Below are 17,649 nucleotides of genomic sequence, written 5' to 3'. Positions count from 1 at the left end.
ATTATAAGATCAGCGGTTATGGGATCAGTGCTGATGATAAATGGGAGAGCAATAAAAAATAAAAAATAATAATTATATTCATGAGAAAAAATTAAAGTATATAATTTACATCTAATAAGAATGAGAATAATTAAATTATATCCATTATCGTGATCCCCAATGTACTAACTCTATGTTGTACTATAATCTTATATATATTTTTGTCAACATAAATAAACGGGGAATAATTTGGGTTTATAATTTCCAACTTTATACATTCCCCATGAATCTTATCCACCTAGAGATACGTTAATTTGCAGCCAATTATTAAATAGAATACAAATAGAAACAATAATAAAATGAATGATAATCCAGGAATGGCTGGCCAACCTAAAAAAGTTTTAAAAAAAAAATTTTTGGAATTTATTATTAGCACGTTCTACATTAACGGAGATTATTACAACGATATTTTCAAATAGATTTTTTCTTTGGCCATCCTTTATATCCTGGACTCGGTCTCACTTTTACCTCTAAGTTCTGACCCTATATCGTAATTCAACCATATAGGTTGTAGGCAAAGTCGCCAAGCCTGCACACTAATATTCGCATATGGTTTTTGACTAACAATGAGTGTGAAACCTAAAATAATGTAGCCCCAATTTACCAAAGGGTGGAGGTGGGGATACAAAAGAGAGAGGACCACGGATTATCAAAGTGAAATACAAATTTATTGAATATACAAAAGGTGATACAGGACACACAGTGGAGGGAGGCTAGATGGAAACAGCCTGCCAGGAAACAACCCACAGCAATACCAGGGCACACCACCAGATGGCACAACCTGCTGACAGGCAGCAATAGAGAGAGGGAATAAACAAGGTATAAACTGGCCCGTAGAGAGTCCAAAGGGACAGTGTGAGAAAGACAATTGTACATAGGAGATCTGTAGGATCCCCTAAAAAAGTCCCAGAGGCAGGGGGGCATAAGTGGTTAATCTATTTTACCTTGCGTCATGTCAGAGCAGTGATGGTGGATGTGTCCGGGCGTGGGGGCGGGGCCTCGACGCGCGTTTCACCAAGGCTTCGTCAGGAGGCACAATGAGTGTGTTTTTTCATGCGGTTTTTTTCATTCATTTTTTCGATATCTAACTCGTAATTAGTCGAGAGGTGACTACCATAAGATAAACGGTTATATGAGCGGTGCAGATAATAAGTGGGAGAGCAACAGAAATTACACGAATGAGAATAAAGTGAAGTATATAATTCATATCTAATAAGTGGAGTAATATATATCATATCCATTATGTCCCCCCCCCCCACCCCCCCCTCCCCTTCTCCCCCCCCCCCCCCCCCCCACCACCTGCACCCCCTTCCCTCATCCAAGTTTTCTGCATATGACTAGCCAAAGAATTGGTATTTTCTATTCCATATATTATACATCCTCCCTTCATACGTTTATGTGCTTATGTATTTATGTACACGGTTTTTCAATCTGTTGTTTGGATTATTGTGTTTACAGCCGAACACGGATTTACTGAATATAACGAGGTTTATTGAATATATGTTTATTACAACTTGGAACTGTAGTTTCAATCGAATAGAGCTAGAGAACCTCCAGATATTCATCTGCTTCTTCCTTTTCACCTCTTTCTTCGTTATTCGTTATTCTTCATCTGTTGTAATTAACACATTATTCCACACATTTTTGCACCCCTCCCTTTTCCTCTCTTAATGAGTAAGTCTATTTCAGTAGCTTTCTTGGATTCATGAGACACTTATGACTAAGGACTAGTTGGTTTTATTGTCAGTCCGAAACGCGTAAAGCCCTCATGAATTGTGCCTTTACCATGCAAGCTATTTTTCGGTCTTCACTATGTTTTTAAAGATGTACAAATAAAAACTCGAATGTTTTAAACTAAGGAGGACTCGTGCCGGATCACTCCCTCTCCCTCTTCCTTCCACATGTAAATTCTGTACTGCTTATGTAGCACCCCACGGGGCAGGTGGTTAACCTACTCGTCGCCGGCCCATTTCGGGTAGGGTCAAGCGATGTCGAATCCGTTGTCCAGAGGCGTACAGTAAATGGTGGGGGAAGCTGGGTATTGGGGAGAGTTTGTCGTGACACCACCTGTGGTATGCGGCCAGCAGTAGCCACCGCTGCAGAATTCCTCTCTGGGGCAGGTGTTAAGGCAGCCGGCATGGTATCATTCCCCATAGGCGGAGCGGGCCCTGGGTGGATGAAAAGGGAAGGTAATGGCCGTTGGCGCCTAAGCGCTGGGTGGCGGCGCCGGTAAGGATGAGCCAACACATACTCTGCGGGTTCAGGGTGTAGGCTATTCACAACTTCAGCTGCCAGCCTGGTACTGCTATGATGGGCTCAGGTCAATGCCAGATCTGGTAAGGGGTCACCTCCGGTGTTTGGAGAAAGAAGGAGAGAGTGTGTCCTATTTCTAGGGTGTCCCCCTCAGCAGTTAGGTACCCTGGCTGAGCTCCCGCTCCAAGCCCCGGGCCAATTAAAGTCCATGTTTTGCAAAGATGTCTTGCCAGAATTATGGTCCAGATGGGTCTGTTTCCTCTGCTGCCCTAGATGTGTGTTGTGTCTATTTTTACCCAAAGTGGAACCCACCCCCTAGGTGGCTGGCTTCAGTGACCGGGAAGTCCCATGACCATTATAACCACCCGCCTGCCTACCCTGAGCCAACCCACCCTATGTGAAGGCTCCTTAGCTGTATGTAGTGTGTGAATGTGGAACACCGGTGATTAACCCCCCACTTTACCCTGAGATAGATACTGCACCTTAATTGAGGTGCAGTACCCTGTGGCGACCAGAGCCTCAGGGGCGCCACACTTGTCTTCGGTTAGTGAGGGGAATGGTCAGATTAGGGGTATATGGGCAATTGCTCACCTGAGTTACAAGAAATGGACAATAAGACCTTTTAAGAACAGTTATTAATGTCAGCCCAATTCATTATTGCATTTGCGCCTTCTTTTGTCTAGTTTCTAGTCTTTGCTGTTTTTTTAGCTTGTTTAGAATTTGCGTATAATTCTTAATTTAATTTGCACCTTTTTTTTTTCTTTGAAATATTCACCAATATAGGAGTGTTTATTTTTTTCCAGATGTTTGCGGCCAATTTATCAATTGTGCCTATTCAACAAAATTGCAGGAATTTTGTTCATAAGTATGCCAGAGTCCCCTAAAGTGATGTAATATTCGCCTGAAGGTTTTTCCTCAAATTTTGCATCATCTCAGTGGAGCATATGACTTTATGCTCTAAAAAGATTTAAAAAAAAATAAAAAAAATTTAAAGACAAAAATGTAAATGGCATTTTTGCAAAATTCATGACCTGCTTGCACCTTTTTGAAAAATTGTCTAAAAAAAAAAAGTCACCAAATACCACAAGACAATAAACGAAAAAGGAACTTGAAAGAATATAAATTGGGCTCTTTATCTAAACAGTATTTTACACTGTTGCTAGCCTAGAAGTCTTGCTGTCTATGATATACCGGTACAGTGGGTTTTTTTTTCCACACTTAATACGGATTATTAAAAAGTAGAACATTTCCTATGTAACTTAGCTAGATACTATTGTTATATATACATTTGTATGTGTATTTAGTCACCACATTGTCATGCATGTGCTACCGGTTTCCTTGAGTTGCTTATATAATTGCTCATGATATGAGACTGACGTGGCTTGGTTTATGGACTAATAATGGTAAATATTCTTGCGCTAAGTCAGCTATAATCACACACAGGGGCTTGATTCTTTACATTCCTGGCAATAAATCGGTCATTGTTTTTTATTCTTTCAGTTTAGTTTATTAGTTTATTGTTGTTCTATCTTGTTGACATTCCGCATTTTATTTGTATGATTTTGTTTTCAGTCCCGTGATTTACAGGTCATCCTTGGTTTAACATCACATTAGAATCTGCATCACTTTTTGTGTCCACAGGAGTTGAGATCTTATGTTTTTGTTTTTTTTCTACTATATTAATAAGGGATTTATTGTTTTATTCTAATATATAGCATAACCTCTTTTTCTGTATTAAAAATGATTGACATGCCAGGTTATGCAAAGTATGTGACCGTATTGTGTACAATGCTAAAATAATGGGGCAGAAAGTTCAAGCCGAAAGAAGATGAGTATTAAAAGTTTAAGGAAGGGAAAAGCATTCTGCTAGTTCAGGGGTCAAGATAGTTTTTGGCTGAGAGAGCCATGAACGCCACATATATTTTAAAATGTAATTCTGTGAGAGCCATACTCACTAGGGGGGAGCGGCGGTGGTGGAGCGGTGTAAAAGGTCCCAGGAGGCAGGGTGCTGCAGGCTCAATAGGGTCAGCTATACTTTTGCGGGCTCCTGGTGTGTCACGGCGGTGGACGTCATTAATTTGCCGACAGTCTGCTTTGAATCTCCCGCTGTTGGTGAGATCGACTTCAAGAAAGTGTCCGCGGCGCGCGCACAGATTGACACAATGGACTTAAGACTCCATTTTACTTTTTTTTTTTAAGTCCATTGCGTCAATCTGTGCATGCGCCGCCTCCGTGGCCATTTTCTTGAAGTCAATCTCATCAACTACGGAAGATTCAAAGCAGTCCGCCGGCTACTGCGGGCTCGCCACCGCAACACCCCACTAGCCCGCTGTATTGCCGACCCTGCACCACCACTGCCGCCCCGGTAAGCCATATGCAGTTTGTAAAACGCACCCCCATTTTTCCCCAGTTTTGGGGAAAAAAGGTGCATCTTACAAATCGGAAAATATGGTATTTTATTTTTTTTTATTAAAGATTTGCCTGTGAGCCAGATGTAGCCATCAAAAGAGCCACATATGGCTCGTGAGCCATAGGTTCCCGACCCCTGTGCTAGTGGGACATTGCTGGGTGATTTCACTACAGGAGCACCTACATTACTTTCTAATTAAAGGGAACCTGTCAGGTGCAATATGCACCCCGAACCACAAGCAGTTCTGAGTGCATATTGCTCATACATACCTGCCTAACCATCCAAGGCTGTAGTAGCATAGATCAAGAGATCTTTAGAAAAATTATTTGTAAAGATCCTTTATGATATTCTGTGAGCAGGGACTAGTTGCAAGGGCTTAGTTCCTGCACTCATTCCGCCCTATTGGCCTGTTATCACACCCACAGGGGTGTGCTAACATGCTATTCAATGCCCATTGCCCAGTGTCATCGGTGATGCCGCACGTACCTGTGTCCGTTATCACTGCTTCAGACTGCCTGGCTTAGGGTCAGTGCACGGGATCAGAATGCCCCACACTTCCGGTCATGCACACTGGAGTTCATATGAGATTTGCATGCTTGCAGTCACGTGCCAATTAGACACATTCGGCTTCTCTAAAAAGAAGTGAATTGAGAGAAGCTGGAGACGCCTAGTCTGTTTATGAGCTCAAATATGTAGTCACGTGACAATCTACATGCATATGGAGTCGTGATGGCATACTATTCACCAGTCGCATAGTTATTGGAGATTTTTGTCCGAAGCATGGGCAACCCCTTTAAGCTGTTATAAGCTGACACAATCTGAATTGATAGTGACTAGGAGAAACGCTCTCCTATTGCAACATGGCTAAAGTCAAATATTTTGAAATATCTGTGCTGTATAATCTTTGAGCCTAACTAGCATTAAAGTGCTTGTCAACTACTCAGACAACCCTTTCTCAATCCGTATATTTGCCCAGGTAAAATATCAACTTGTATACTCCCCTTCAGTGCCGGCACCGTTACAGCGATGTCAGCATTCAGGTACCACTGGCTTCACTCCCACCCCCCCCACACCATTTAACATATCAAATTTCAAGCCGCAACTCTGACTTCCTCTTTATGTTAGATTTGTCCAATGGAGGCAAGAGTGAAGCTTGTTGCTGAGTGTGCACAGGGCTTGCGTAACATATCACTGTAACGGGAGCCCCAGGAGAGCATTTCAGCTGGATTTCCCACCAAACAATAGCACCTTGGTACTAAAAATGGCACTAAAACCGTACCACAGCTACATCCCAACTATCAAAAAACCTTATTCAGAAAATGGGTTTAATTGCAGATATTCAGTAGTGTTAAACTATAAAAAAAACCATGCCTATACACATTAGGTAAAATTAGTAGAATGTTCTATACATTTTTACTGTAAATGTCAAATGAATATGCTAAACAGGCTATAAGCCTGATGTGAGCATGGCCAAACTTGCAATAAATACTTAGTCTTTCTATGTCCTCAGATTTAGTTATACACGCGTCTTCTCTTCAAGGTAATACTGTATTCGCCATTGATCTCTATTTTAAAGTTGTATAAGTGATCATTTGATCTGTACATTAAACTTCTTCCATTTTTCATTTACTGTGATACTGTGTATATGACTTTGATGGATAAATCGGCCATAACTTTAAGGGGATCTACAAAGAGGCCTGAAGGAAACTCAGTATTTTGATAAAGGAGTTTCCGCTAGTTTACTCAAACTTTTATTCACAAAATAAGAAAATAGATATTGTCACCATAGTTGAAAGGCGAGTTAGCCATTAGTTTAAATATAGGGACAAAATTAGTATCTTAAAAGATAACTGTCATTTCAAAGGAATCTGTCACCATGTTTTTTCTGTGTAATCTAAGAGCAGCATGATGAAGGTACAGAGAGCCTGATTCCATTAATATGTCACTCAATAGTCTGTGTGGGGTTGTGTCAATAAAATCAGTTTTTTATCAACAGGAGATTATCACTACAGGACTAGATGTCTCATGTCTCTGTGTAACACCACCGCACCACTGATTAGCAGTTTTCTCTCCATGTATAGTTTACACAGAAAGCTGTCAATCACTAATGTGGGTGAGGTTTTAGAGGGTTCTGTATTCTGAGCACTGCTGCATCAGCAGCAAAGAGAAAAGTAATTGCATCAAAATGTCAACATGCAAAGCAGCAAGCGACACCACTAGAATTAGGATCTCTGCCCCTGCATCATTCTCCTCTCAGATTACATAGAGAAAACTTGCTGAGAGGTTCCCTGTAATCCGTTAAGGACACAGTCCATTTTTTATTTTTTTGCATTTTCATCTTTTCTTCATCTTCCAATAGCCATAACGTTATTTTTATTTTTTTTTCTATTGACATAGCAGTATAAGGGATTTATTTTTGTGGGAGCTGTAGTTTTGAATGAGACCATTTACTTTTCCTTATATTATATTGGAAAACGGGAAAAGAAGTGAAATAGTGAAAAATTGCCTGTAAAAATGACTATCCACTTCAGTGCGATTACAGTGATTGTTTTGGGTTTTTTTTTTCCTTTATTTAATTTTTGTTTTTACAATTTAGTGGCTTAAACTTATATTTTTATTTTTTTTTGGGGGGGGGGCATTTTGTTATTTATTATTAAAAACCCATACTTTTTTTTTAGGCCTGTGACACACATCCGTGCCGCCGGCACGTGTTTGTCATTTTTTACACGTACCGGCGGTACGGAGACACGTTCAGCAATGCTACCCTACTGTAGCAGGCACACACACGTAAAACCACACGGAACGTGTGTCCGTGTGCGTTTGTACGTGTGTGCGTTTTTCAAAGCGCTGACATGTCCGTTTTTTCGCCGGCAACACGGGTGTCTCACGGCCCGCACCCGTACTACACGGGTGTAGTGTGGATGCGGTCCCGTGTGACACGCGCCGGAGAAAACACACATGTCAGTGAAAAATAAAAAAACATTAACTCACCTTCTTCTGCCCTCCTGTCTCTGCCGCTGCTGCCTCTTGCTGCCGACCGCCGCTCATTAATCTCATAGAATATTCACTTCACTGCCTGGCAGCAGCAGCAGCAGGGAGACGGGAGGGCTGGAGACCGAGGATCAGCACCACGGACAGCAGCGCGGACAGCAGGAAGGACCAGGTGAGTATAATAATTACCGGTTCTACGTGTGCTATCGCGGATAGCACACGTAGAACACACGTGGCCCGCACGTACCAGAGACACGTACTTACCTGCACGCAACACGCAGGGGAAATACGTGTCTCTCGGCACGTGCGTGAATTTCACGTGAATGTGGCAGAGGCCTTACTTTGAAGCTATATCTATAGATATGATTCTGGGGTACAGCCCACATTTTGATAGTAATGTTGACCAAAATATGGCAATTTAATTACTTTTGCCATGTGGGTTATATAATTTTTCATTTGGGCGTGGCAGTAGCGAATACACTTATTTATTTTTTTTTAACTTTTTTTTTTTTTTTATACATACACTTTGTTTTAGTCCGTCATAGGGGATTTGAGCATGTTCAATCAAGAAGGGTATGTTCACACAGCATTTTTGCAGGAGTCTTTTGTAGCTAGCCCGTTTGAAAAGTCACCTGAAAAATCACTAAAAAACAAAAATAAACCTGCTTGAAAGGCTTTTTTTTTTTTCCTAGAAAGCTGTTCATATGTTCATTCTTTCTTTTGAGCATTTTTTTCCGTCTTCAGGTTTTGGAAAATGCCTGGTGGGAGAAAAACTAGATGTTGTTTCTTTTGAACGGACTCCTGATGGTAAATGCTTCTGCCATGGAACTGAGCAATAACGCTTGAAAGAACATTCAAAAGCAACAAAAAACTACTCCAAAAACTCCCCATAGGAGGGTCCTGCAGTGGTTTCCATTACAAAACTCAATTAGCCGCCTCAAAAAAACTTCATGTGGACATAGCCTTAGACTACAATACTTAAGTATTTTAGTCTATTAGACAAATCAGTCTCGCATGAAGCGCATAGGAGTACCAAGATGGCAGCATTGGCAGTCTTCAGAAGTCTCTCAGCTGCCTTGTTAACCATTGAGACCACGCAATTTTGTCACAGTCATGTAAATGTTGGTGATTACCATGGGATATAAATGGTTGATCAGCAGCGATCAGAGCTAGCTTCAGTCACTGCTGTTAGAGGTAGATGCCACTCAAACACCCTGACCCGCTTAGTGCTAAATACACAAGGTGGCCATAAAATAACCTAAGGTGTTTGGAGCCGTGTGCAGACTGACCCAGTGGATGGAATTGGCTGAAAATTGGTATGTACAGTTAGGTCCAGAAATATTTGGACAGTGACACAATTTTCGCGAGTTGGGCTCTGCATGCCACCACATTGGATTTGAAATGAAACCTCTACAACAGAATTCAAGTGCAGATTGTAACTTTTAATTTGAAGGTTTGAACAAAAATATCTGATAGAAATTGTAGGAATTGTACACATTTCTTTACAAACACTCCACATTTTAGGAGGTCAAAAGTAATTGGACAAATAAACCAAACCCAAACAAAATATTTTTATTTTCAATATTTTGTTGCGAATCCTTTGGAGGCAATCACTGCCTTAAGTCTGGAACCCATGGACATCACCAAACGCTGGGTTTCCTCCTTCTTAATGCTTTGCCAGGCCTTTACAGCCGCAGCCTTCAGGTCTTGCTTGTTTGTGGGTCTTTCCGTCTTAAGTCTGGATTTGAGCAAGTGAAATGCATGCTCAATTGGGTTAAGATCTGGTGATTGACTTGGCCATTGCAGAATGTTCCACTTTTTTGCACTCATGAACTCCTGGGTAGCTTTGCTGTATGCTTGGGGTCATTGTCCATCTGTACTATGAAGCGCCGTCCGATCAACTTTGCGGCATTTGGCTGAATCTGGGCTGAAAGTATATCCCGGTACACTTCAGAATTCATCCGGCTACTCTTGTCTGCTGTTATGTCATCAATAAACACAAGTGACCCAGTGCCATTGAAAGCCATGCATGCCCATGCCATCACGTTGCCTCCACCATGTTTTACAGAGAATGTGGTGTGCCTTGGATCATGTGCCGTTCCCTTTCTTCTCCAAACTTTTTTTCTTCCCATCATTCTGGTACAGGTTGATCTATGTCTCATCTGTCCATAGAATACTTTTCCAGAACTGAGCTGGCTTCATGAGGTGTTTTTCAGCAAATTTAACTCTGGCCTGTCTATTTTTGGAATTGATGAATGGTTTGCATCTAGATGTGAACCCTTTGTATTTACTTTCATGGAGTCTTCTCTTTACTGTTGACTTAGAGACAGATACACCTACTTCACTGAGAGTGTTCTGGACTTCAGTTGATGTTGTGAACGGGTTCTTCTTCACCAAAGAAAGTATGCGGCGATCATCCACCACTATTGTCATCCGTGGATGCCCAGGCCTTTTTGAGTTCCCAAGCTCACCAGTCAATTCCTTTTTTCTCAGAATGTACCCGACTGTTGATTTTGCTACTCCAAGCATGTCTGCTATCTCTCTGATGGATTTTTTATTTTTTTTCAGCCTCAGGATGTTCTGCTTCACCTCAATTGAGAGTTCCTTAGACCGCATGTTGTCTGGTCACAGCAACAGCTTCCAAATTCAAAACCACACACCTGTAATCAACCCCAGACCTTTTAACTACTTCATTGATTACAGGTTAACGAGGGAGACGCCTTCAGAGTTAATTGCAGCCCTTAGAGTCCCTTGTCCAATTACTTTTGGTCCCTTGAAAAAGAGGAAGCTATGCATTACAGAGCTATGATTCCTAAACCCTTTCTCCGATTTGGATGTGAAAACTCTCATATTGCAGCTGGGAGTGTGCACTTTCAGCCCATATTATATATATAATTGTATTTCTGAACATGTTTTTGTAAACAGCTAAAATAACAAAACTTGTGTCACTGTCCAAATATTTCTGGACTTAACTGTATGCTATTCAAGGCATAGGGAAACAGAAGGCATTTAAATTTTTTTTTTATACCAAAACTGCCCACCAGGTGAAAAAGTGGCGCAGTACATTGAGCGCGCCTTGCAACTCACTCTGCAAGATGCCTGTCTCTTTGCCGGATGGTGCACTGTTAGTGCGGTTGTTTTATGAGCATGCCAGGAATGCTACAGCTGTACTGAGAGCCTTTTGTCATTTGAAAGACCTTCACACATGTAGCTGTCAATTCACTGAGACCGATGATGACGACATGTTTTGAGGCAACAGGGTTACTGAGTGTTCAGCCAGGGCGTGGGTGATGACTGGTAAGCAGAGAGGTTTTGGAGAACATAGCCACTGCCATTGTGGAACAGGGCACGAACAACCCTGCCGGGAACAGCAGTGCACGCAGTGTTTCCAGGCAATTGGAGCTCCTGTACAGGACAGTGTGGAAAGTTCTCCGAAAGGTCTTGCAGGCAAAATTAGCTATCATCACATCTTCTTCCTCGTGACAGTGATACCCGCATGACATTTGCATTCATGTTTCTGGCGAGAGTGGAAGTGGATGGCAATTGGCCATGGAATGTTTTGTAGTGCAATGAAGCGCATTTTTACCTAAATGAAACGGTGAACACAAAAAACTGTCGCATATGGCTACCAAATATCCGCATGCGGTTGAGGGGATTCCGCTGCATTCACCAAAGGTAACTGTTTGGTGTGGCCTCAGCTCATCATTCATCCTCTGCCCGTTTTTTAATGAAGAAATGAGGCCATCTTGGGTTGTTACCTGTTCCGTAATAGCAGTGAGATACCAGACAATGCTGGAAACAGTGGTTGTTTCACAACTCCCAACGGCGGCAGTGTCTTCACACGACCACCCTCATACATGATGCAGCACCTCCTCACATCACAAATTGTGTGAAGAACGTTCTGTGTGCACATTTTTCTGATGACAGTATTTTGAGCCACTCCTTCCCTAACCCATGGCCACCACGTTCGCCCGATCTCAATCCTTGTGATTTCTGGTTGTGGGTACACTTGAAAGAGCGTATTTATCTGGGAAATGTCAACACCCTGGCTGACCTGAAAGATTGCATCAATTTGGCAGTGCACAGCATCCCACCAGACATTTTACACGCAAGCATGTTCTGCATAGGATGAACATGATCACTTTGCATGATGGCAGCCATATTGAACAGTTATGCTAGTCTGTGGAACAATTGTGACATCTCCAATTATCGGCACAGGGTTTTTTGGCTGCTTGTGTACACCTCCACTTTTTCACCTGGTGGGGAGTTTTGGTATAAAATTTTCTTAAAGATGCCTTCCGTTTGCTCACATAACCAATTTTCAGCCAATTCTATCCACTGGGTCAAGCTGCACACGGCTCCAAACACCTTAGGTTATTTTATGGCCACTTTGTATTTTCCATAGAGCTTGAAGGAGTTGAAACTATTTTTTTCACATATGTATAGTGGCTGCTATAAGCTGCTGGTCAGTGGTCTGGTCAGGTCAAAACACTATTGTGAGGTGCACAGCTACTGCAGCAGTGCACACAGTGACGTACGGGCTCTATAGTCTACTCATGACTTGGCAAGTCTATAGATCTGTACACAGTTCTGAATGGTGTAAAGACCACCAGACTTACTATTGAGCCAGAATTCTTCTCCATGCTTGCATTTCATTCAGAAACCACACACGTCATAGAGGCATTTTGACTGATGGTCTCAGTATTGAACCCCCACTGTTTGGCAGCATATAATGGCCACTAGAACATATAACTCATTTTAAAAGGTGCTTAATTTTTATATCCAGATGGCAAGATGTAATCCATCTACTGATGGTATAATTTTCTGGGTGGGTAGGTCCCATGTCTTCCGTAGTAGTGCAGCCCTTCTAAAATACTGTAATAATGTAGTATATCTTTTTATCTTTTACATATATACAGCTCTGGCAAAAATTAAGAGACCACTGGAAAATTTTCAGGGTTTCTGATTTTTTGCTGTATAGGTATATTTTTGAGTAAAATGTAAATTGATCTTTTATTCTATAAACTACTGACAACATGTCTCCGAATTTCCAAGGACGTATGAATCAAGCCACATACAAGGTTATCCTGGAAAAAACAGTTGCTTTCTTTTGCTCAGGCAATGTTCCCCAACTCTGAAGACTGTTTTTTTCCAGCAGGACAATGTGCTATGCCACACAGCTAGGTCAATTAATGTGTTGATGAAGGACCACCACATCAAAATCCTGCCATGGTCAGCCCAATCTCCAGATCTGCCCCCCACTGAAAACCTCTGGAATGTAATCAAGAGGAAGATGGATAGTCACAAGCCATCAAACAAAGAACTGCTTATTAAATTTTTGCACCAGGAGTGGCATAAGGTCACCCAAAAACAGTGTGAAAGACTGGTGGAAAGCATGCCAAGACGCATGAAAGCTGTGATTAAAAATCATGGTTATTCCACAAAATATTGATTTCTGAACTCTTCCCGAGTTAAAACATTATTAGTATTGTTATTTCTAAATTATTTTGAACTTGTTTTCTTTGCATTATTTGAGGTCTGAAAGCAATGTACTGTTTTGTTATTTTGACCATTTTTCATTTTCAGAAAATAAATACAAAATGTATTGCTTGGAAATTTGGAGACATGTTGTCAGTAGTTTATAGAATAAAAAAAACAATTTTACGTTTTACTCAAAAATATACCTATAAAGAGAACAATCAGAAAACTGACAATTTTGCAGTGGTCTCTTAATTTGTGCCAGATATATATATATATATATATATATGATATATATATGATATATATATATATATATATATATATATATATATCATATATATCATATATATATATATATATATATATATATATATATATATATATATATATATATATATATATATAAAATATATTGCATAGATGTACAGCTGTGCATATCTCGTAGTACAAGTATAACATTTTGCAGTGTTATTGGCTTCCACTGTTGCAGAGTTTACGGGGGCTGTTCTCCCACTGCTGGAATGGATGGGAGCTGATAAAGTGATGTGTATACATGGTACTTAGCAACTGGAAACATTTGCTGAGTTATCAACTTTCCTGAGGGAAGTGCTGTCCATGGTCTACTCCCTTCATTCAGTGGACAGCTGCTTGCCAAGAGTAAACCACAATTTGACTCCCAAATAAATTCTTTTGCCTGTCTTGTAGATGATTGCACGAACAGTAATCTTGATAGAAGCGCGTGGACACACCTACACATTCTATCCTACAGAGCATTTACACAACAGTCTGCAGCTGGTTTCTAGTATGGCGAGTTCTGCAAACCGGTTAGGTAAATGATTTTCAGTGACACTGGTATGTGTGCGTAGAGTCTGCCATGTGCTCATTTCAGTCTCAGATTGACTTCAGGCTAGAAGGTGAATGAGGAATTCACTTCTATGTTGGAGAAGGAGTTAAGACTCAGAGCACAGCATTTTTTCTTCATTTTTCTAACTCGGGCATACTGAGAAACATTGGGGGATATATCAGAAAAATAGCAGTTTTGATCAAAAAATTGAATTCTACTTCTCATTCAGACCAACTTTTAAAAAGTAAAGAAGAGCCTCTATTGGTTGCCACGGATAACTACTCAACTGTTCCCTTTGATGGAAATATTGCATCTTAGCAGGCTGCATTTAAGAGAGAGTAGGACGTAACATCTGGCTGGTGTTTGAGTTGGTAACCACTGATCAGTGGGCTTGTCGGGTCTCAGCCCCCCATCGATCTAATATTGATCTGTTAATTTTATAGTGTATTCAAATCCCAGAAACTAGTAATCTCTTCTGGATATATGCAAATCTCAAAATTTTAATTAATTTACTTTTCTTTTAAAGGTGGTAACAAGACAAAATTATGGATCCCCTTTTTGATTCTAAATATCGTCCAAAAGATCCTGCACTTTTAAGCAAAAATAATGAAGACAAGAGAAGAAAAGTAAGAAATTCCAAAAATGCAACAGATGGTTCCTATGGAGTAAGCATTAGAGTCCAAGGCATTGATGGCCATCCATTTATTGTTCTAAATAATAAAGAAGGGCATGCTTCACATAATGCATCTATGTCTGAAACAGATTGTCTTGCTCAAAGCAGAATAGTACTGAATTCTAACATCAGTCAAAATTCCGTAAAGAACGAAGATTTCCCAGAAAATCCATACAAACCAGTTATTAATTCTTCAAATAAAGTCAGCTACGGACGTTCAGGTAATGGGACTTCGGAATTTAAAGATGGACCCCTTAAAACAAACATGTTAAATTTTCAAAGACATCCTGAGCTTTTAAAACCATATGACCCAAATGGACACTCATTGAACATGGACAATTCTAAGCATTCTACAAGCACAATAACATTATCTCCAACAGAAAAAGAAAACAAGAAAAATTATATGCCTTTTTCATCTCTACATAAAGATTCAGCTGTAAAAGGTTTATCAGCAAACATGGTCGATGGCGAGGACTTGTCGACCAAGCAAGAAAACCACAAGAAATCTCCACTGGATAATTCTAGTATTTTAAGTAGTACTAGTGATAATTGTACTTCCGAGTCTTTTACTTCCAGTAACTGCTCACCATACAGTACAAGTTCTATAACCATTACTGAATCTAGAAAGACCAGACCAGATGTTCTCCAGTTTAGAAGACAAGATTCTGCTGGCCCGATCCTTGAGGGATCTCGATCACGTAGGTCTTCGTGTTCCTCAACAACTCCAAACTCTTCTAATTCTTTGCAAAAATTCTGGATAGAAGAGCAAGAAGATGCCATCTATGCTGATAATGTTAACCGACATGAAAACCGGAGATATATACCTTTTATACCTGGAACTGGTCGTGATATTGACACTGGCTGTATTCCTGGAGTTGATGAGTTAATTGAAAAATTTGATTCAAATATTCCTGTTCAGAGAAGAGGCAGATCAGCCAAGCGGAATAGGATTAATCCAGAGGACAGAAAAAGGGCAAGAAGTGTTGATAGTGCATTACCCTTTGGCCTTCAAGGCAATACAACTTATCTAAATGAGTTCAGTAAAAATTTGGGAAAATCCAATGAACATTTATTGAGACCATCACAGATTTGTCAACAGAAATCACATACACAAAATTATAAACTGCCCTTCAAAAGACAAAACACCACTGGAAGCCTTGCCAGCCCAACTGCACCATCTGAAAGTGTCCATAGGCAAAGCTACAGTTCTCTACCTTATCGAAAGGACACACAGAATAACAGATTAACTTCTGTGGATCAAACCGATTCAGCCGCACTACCACGACAAAGCAGAAGTAATGGGGATCTTACAACAATTACATCCACACTAAAATTACAAAACAGAATTACTGTCCTATCGGATGAAGAAAGAAACAGAAAGGTGAATGCACACAGTTCAGGTCAAAGTGCACAGGTTAGTACTAATATTTACATTTAATGGATAATGGATTTAGGATATTTGGAGTTTAGCTTGAAAAAAATGTATGTGAAAGGAAAGCCCAGCATTATATATGTCAGAAATAGTCTGCAGGTAGTACAGACTGAATCACCAAGGATAAAGGGAACCTATTAGGTCATATAATGCTACTAACCTGGAGATATAGGGTTAATCTGCATGTTAAGAGAGTTATGTAGGTGCATAGCTGCTGTATTAAGAGTGCGCTTCCTGGGAGAAAACTAACATTTCCTCCCAAGAGCTGCCAGCTTTTTATACAGTGATACTGGTGCGGCCAGTCATTGCTCACTATACTGTGAGCAGCGACTGTAAGCCCACCCTGACAGCCGACTCTACACTGATTCACTACTGAGCAGGCTGTCAGTTTGTGTTGGGGAGTTCACACCTGTACAACTGAAAGCTGGCGGCTCCCAGGAGAAATAAAGTTAATTTTCTCATGGGTACCGCACTTTCCGTATTGGGCACCTTCATAACTTTATTATCCTTAAAATTAACCCCCATCTGCAATAGCTTTATCTGAACTGACAGGTTCCCTTTAATTTTAAAAAATATCTCCATTAAAAGTACATCATTTCTGTGTTGCTAAATGCATGCTTAGAAAAACCTTAGCTGTGCCTACAAGCCAGCTCTAAATTTGGCAGCCAGGCACAATATTCCTGATCCCCTGAAAATAACAAAAAGTTTGCCACTGTAGATGTAGGAGCCTAGACTTTCATGTTAATTGAGATTTTGTCTCACCCCTACACTTTTGAAGTAATTAAAATAGACTTCACCCTGAGATTTTCTGCTGTTCCTTCCATTTCCGCTATTGATTGTGTCCCCTTTTGTAAGTTCAGACCATCTACTTCTTCGATCATCATGAAAAGACCCTTACATCCACTCTAGATACAAAGCATTCAGCTATCCCTTTCCTATCCCTGTAGTTTCAGTGAGGATTCTTGCTCCTCCTTGATCATAATCCCGCTAGGTACCAGTTTAGGCACAAAGCTGCATACATACCGCTTCCTATACCTTCTGTTCTATGTTGCGCGCTGCAGTGCTCTATGTTAAGGTCTCCTGCACACGTCAGTATGTTTACTTTGTTGTTTCCTTCCCAAAGCCAGGAGTGGAACTTACAGCAAAAAACAAGAAAGATTTCCACCTGTTCTATGTTTTGGAGACACTTTTGGTTGTGGCATCCAAATACTGATGTGTGAATAGGGCCTAAGAGTGGCCGATTTTGAGAGGATCTGGTTTGTGACAGCCATTATGTGCCCTCTGTATCTTATTTGGAAGGGTCTGTGACTGCTTAAACAGGGAGAACATGGAGCTTGCTCCTGCTGATGAAAGCATACAGCATTTGGAATTGGTTGGTGGCATCTGGCTACAAAATATGCAGGAAGCAAACCCAATAACCAGACTAATTTATTAGTCTAGCTTATTTTACCTTTTATTTTATCTCTACAGTAATACTGATGTGTGATCTGTTAACTGTACAAAACAATCTAAATGTACATTTTCCG

General features: G+C 40.6%; 1 protein-coding gene across 2 annotated transcripts in view; it reads left to right on the top strand.

The window, feature by feature from the left end:
• The window catches only part of CGNL1 (cingulin like 1), a 202,334-nt gene that overhangs the window by 56,265 nt on the left and 128,420 nt on the right, over positions 1-17,649 (top strand). For both annotated transcript variants that reach the window (XM_075345733.1, XM_075345735.1), the window contains exon 2: positions 14,545-16,105. In XM_075345733.1, coding sequence (XP_075201848.1) covers positions 14,564-16,105 — 1,542 coding nt within the window. In that variant the 5' untranslated portion in view covers positions 14,545-14,563. The remainder of the gene's footprint in view (positions 1-14,544; positions 16,106-17,649) is intronic.

This window comes from Anomaloglossus baeobatrachus, chromosome 4 (assembly GCF_048569485.1).
Source record: "Anomaloglossus baeobatrachus isolate aAnoBae1 chromosome 4, aAnoBae1.hap1, whole genome shotgun sequence".
Classification (NCBI taxonomy): domain Eukaryota; kingdom Metazoa; phylum Chordata; class Amphibia; order Anura; family Aromobatidae; genus Anomaloglossus; species Anomaloglossus baeobatrachus.
Note: the sequence above shows the minus strand (reverse complement) of the source record. Positions and strands in the feature narration are given on the sequence as shown.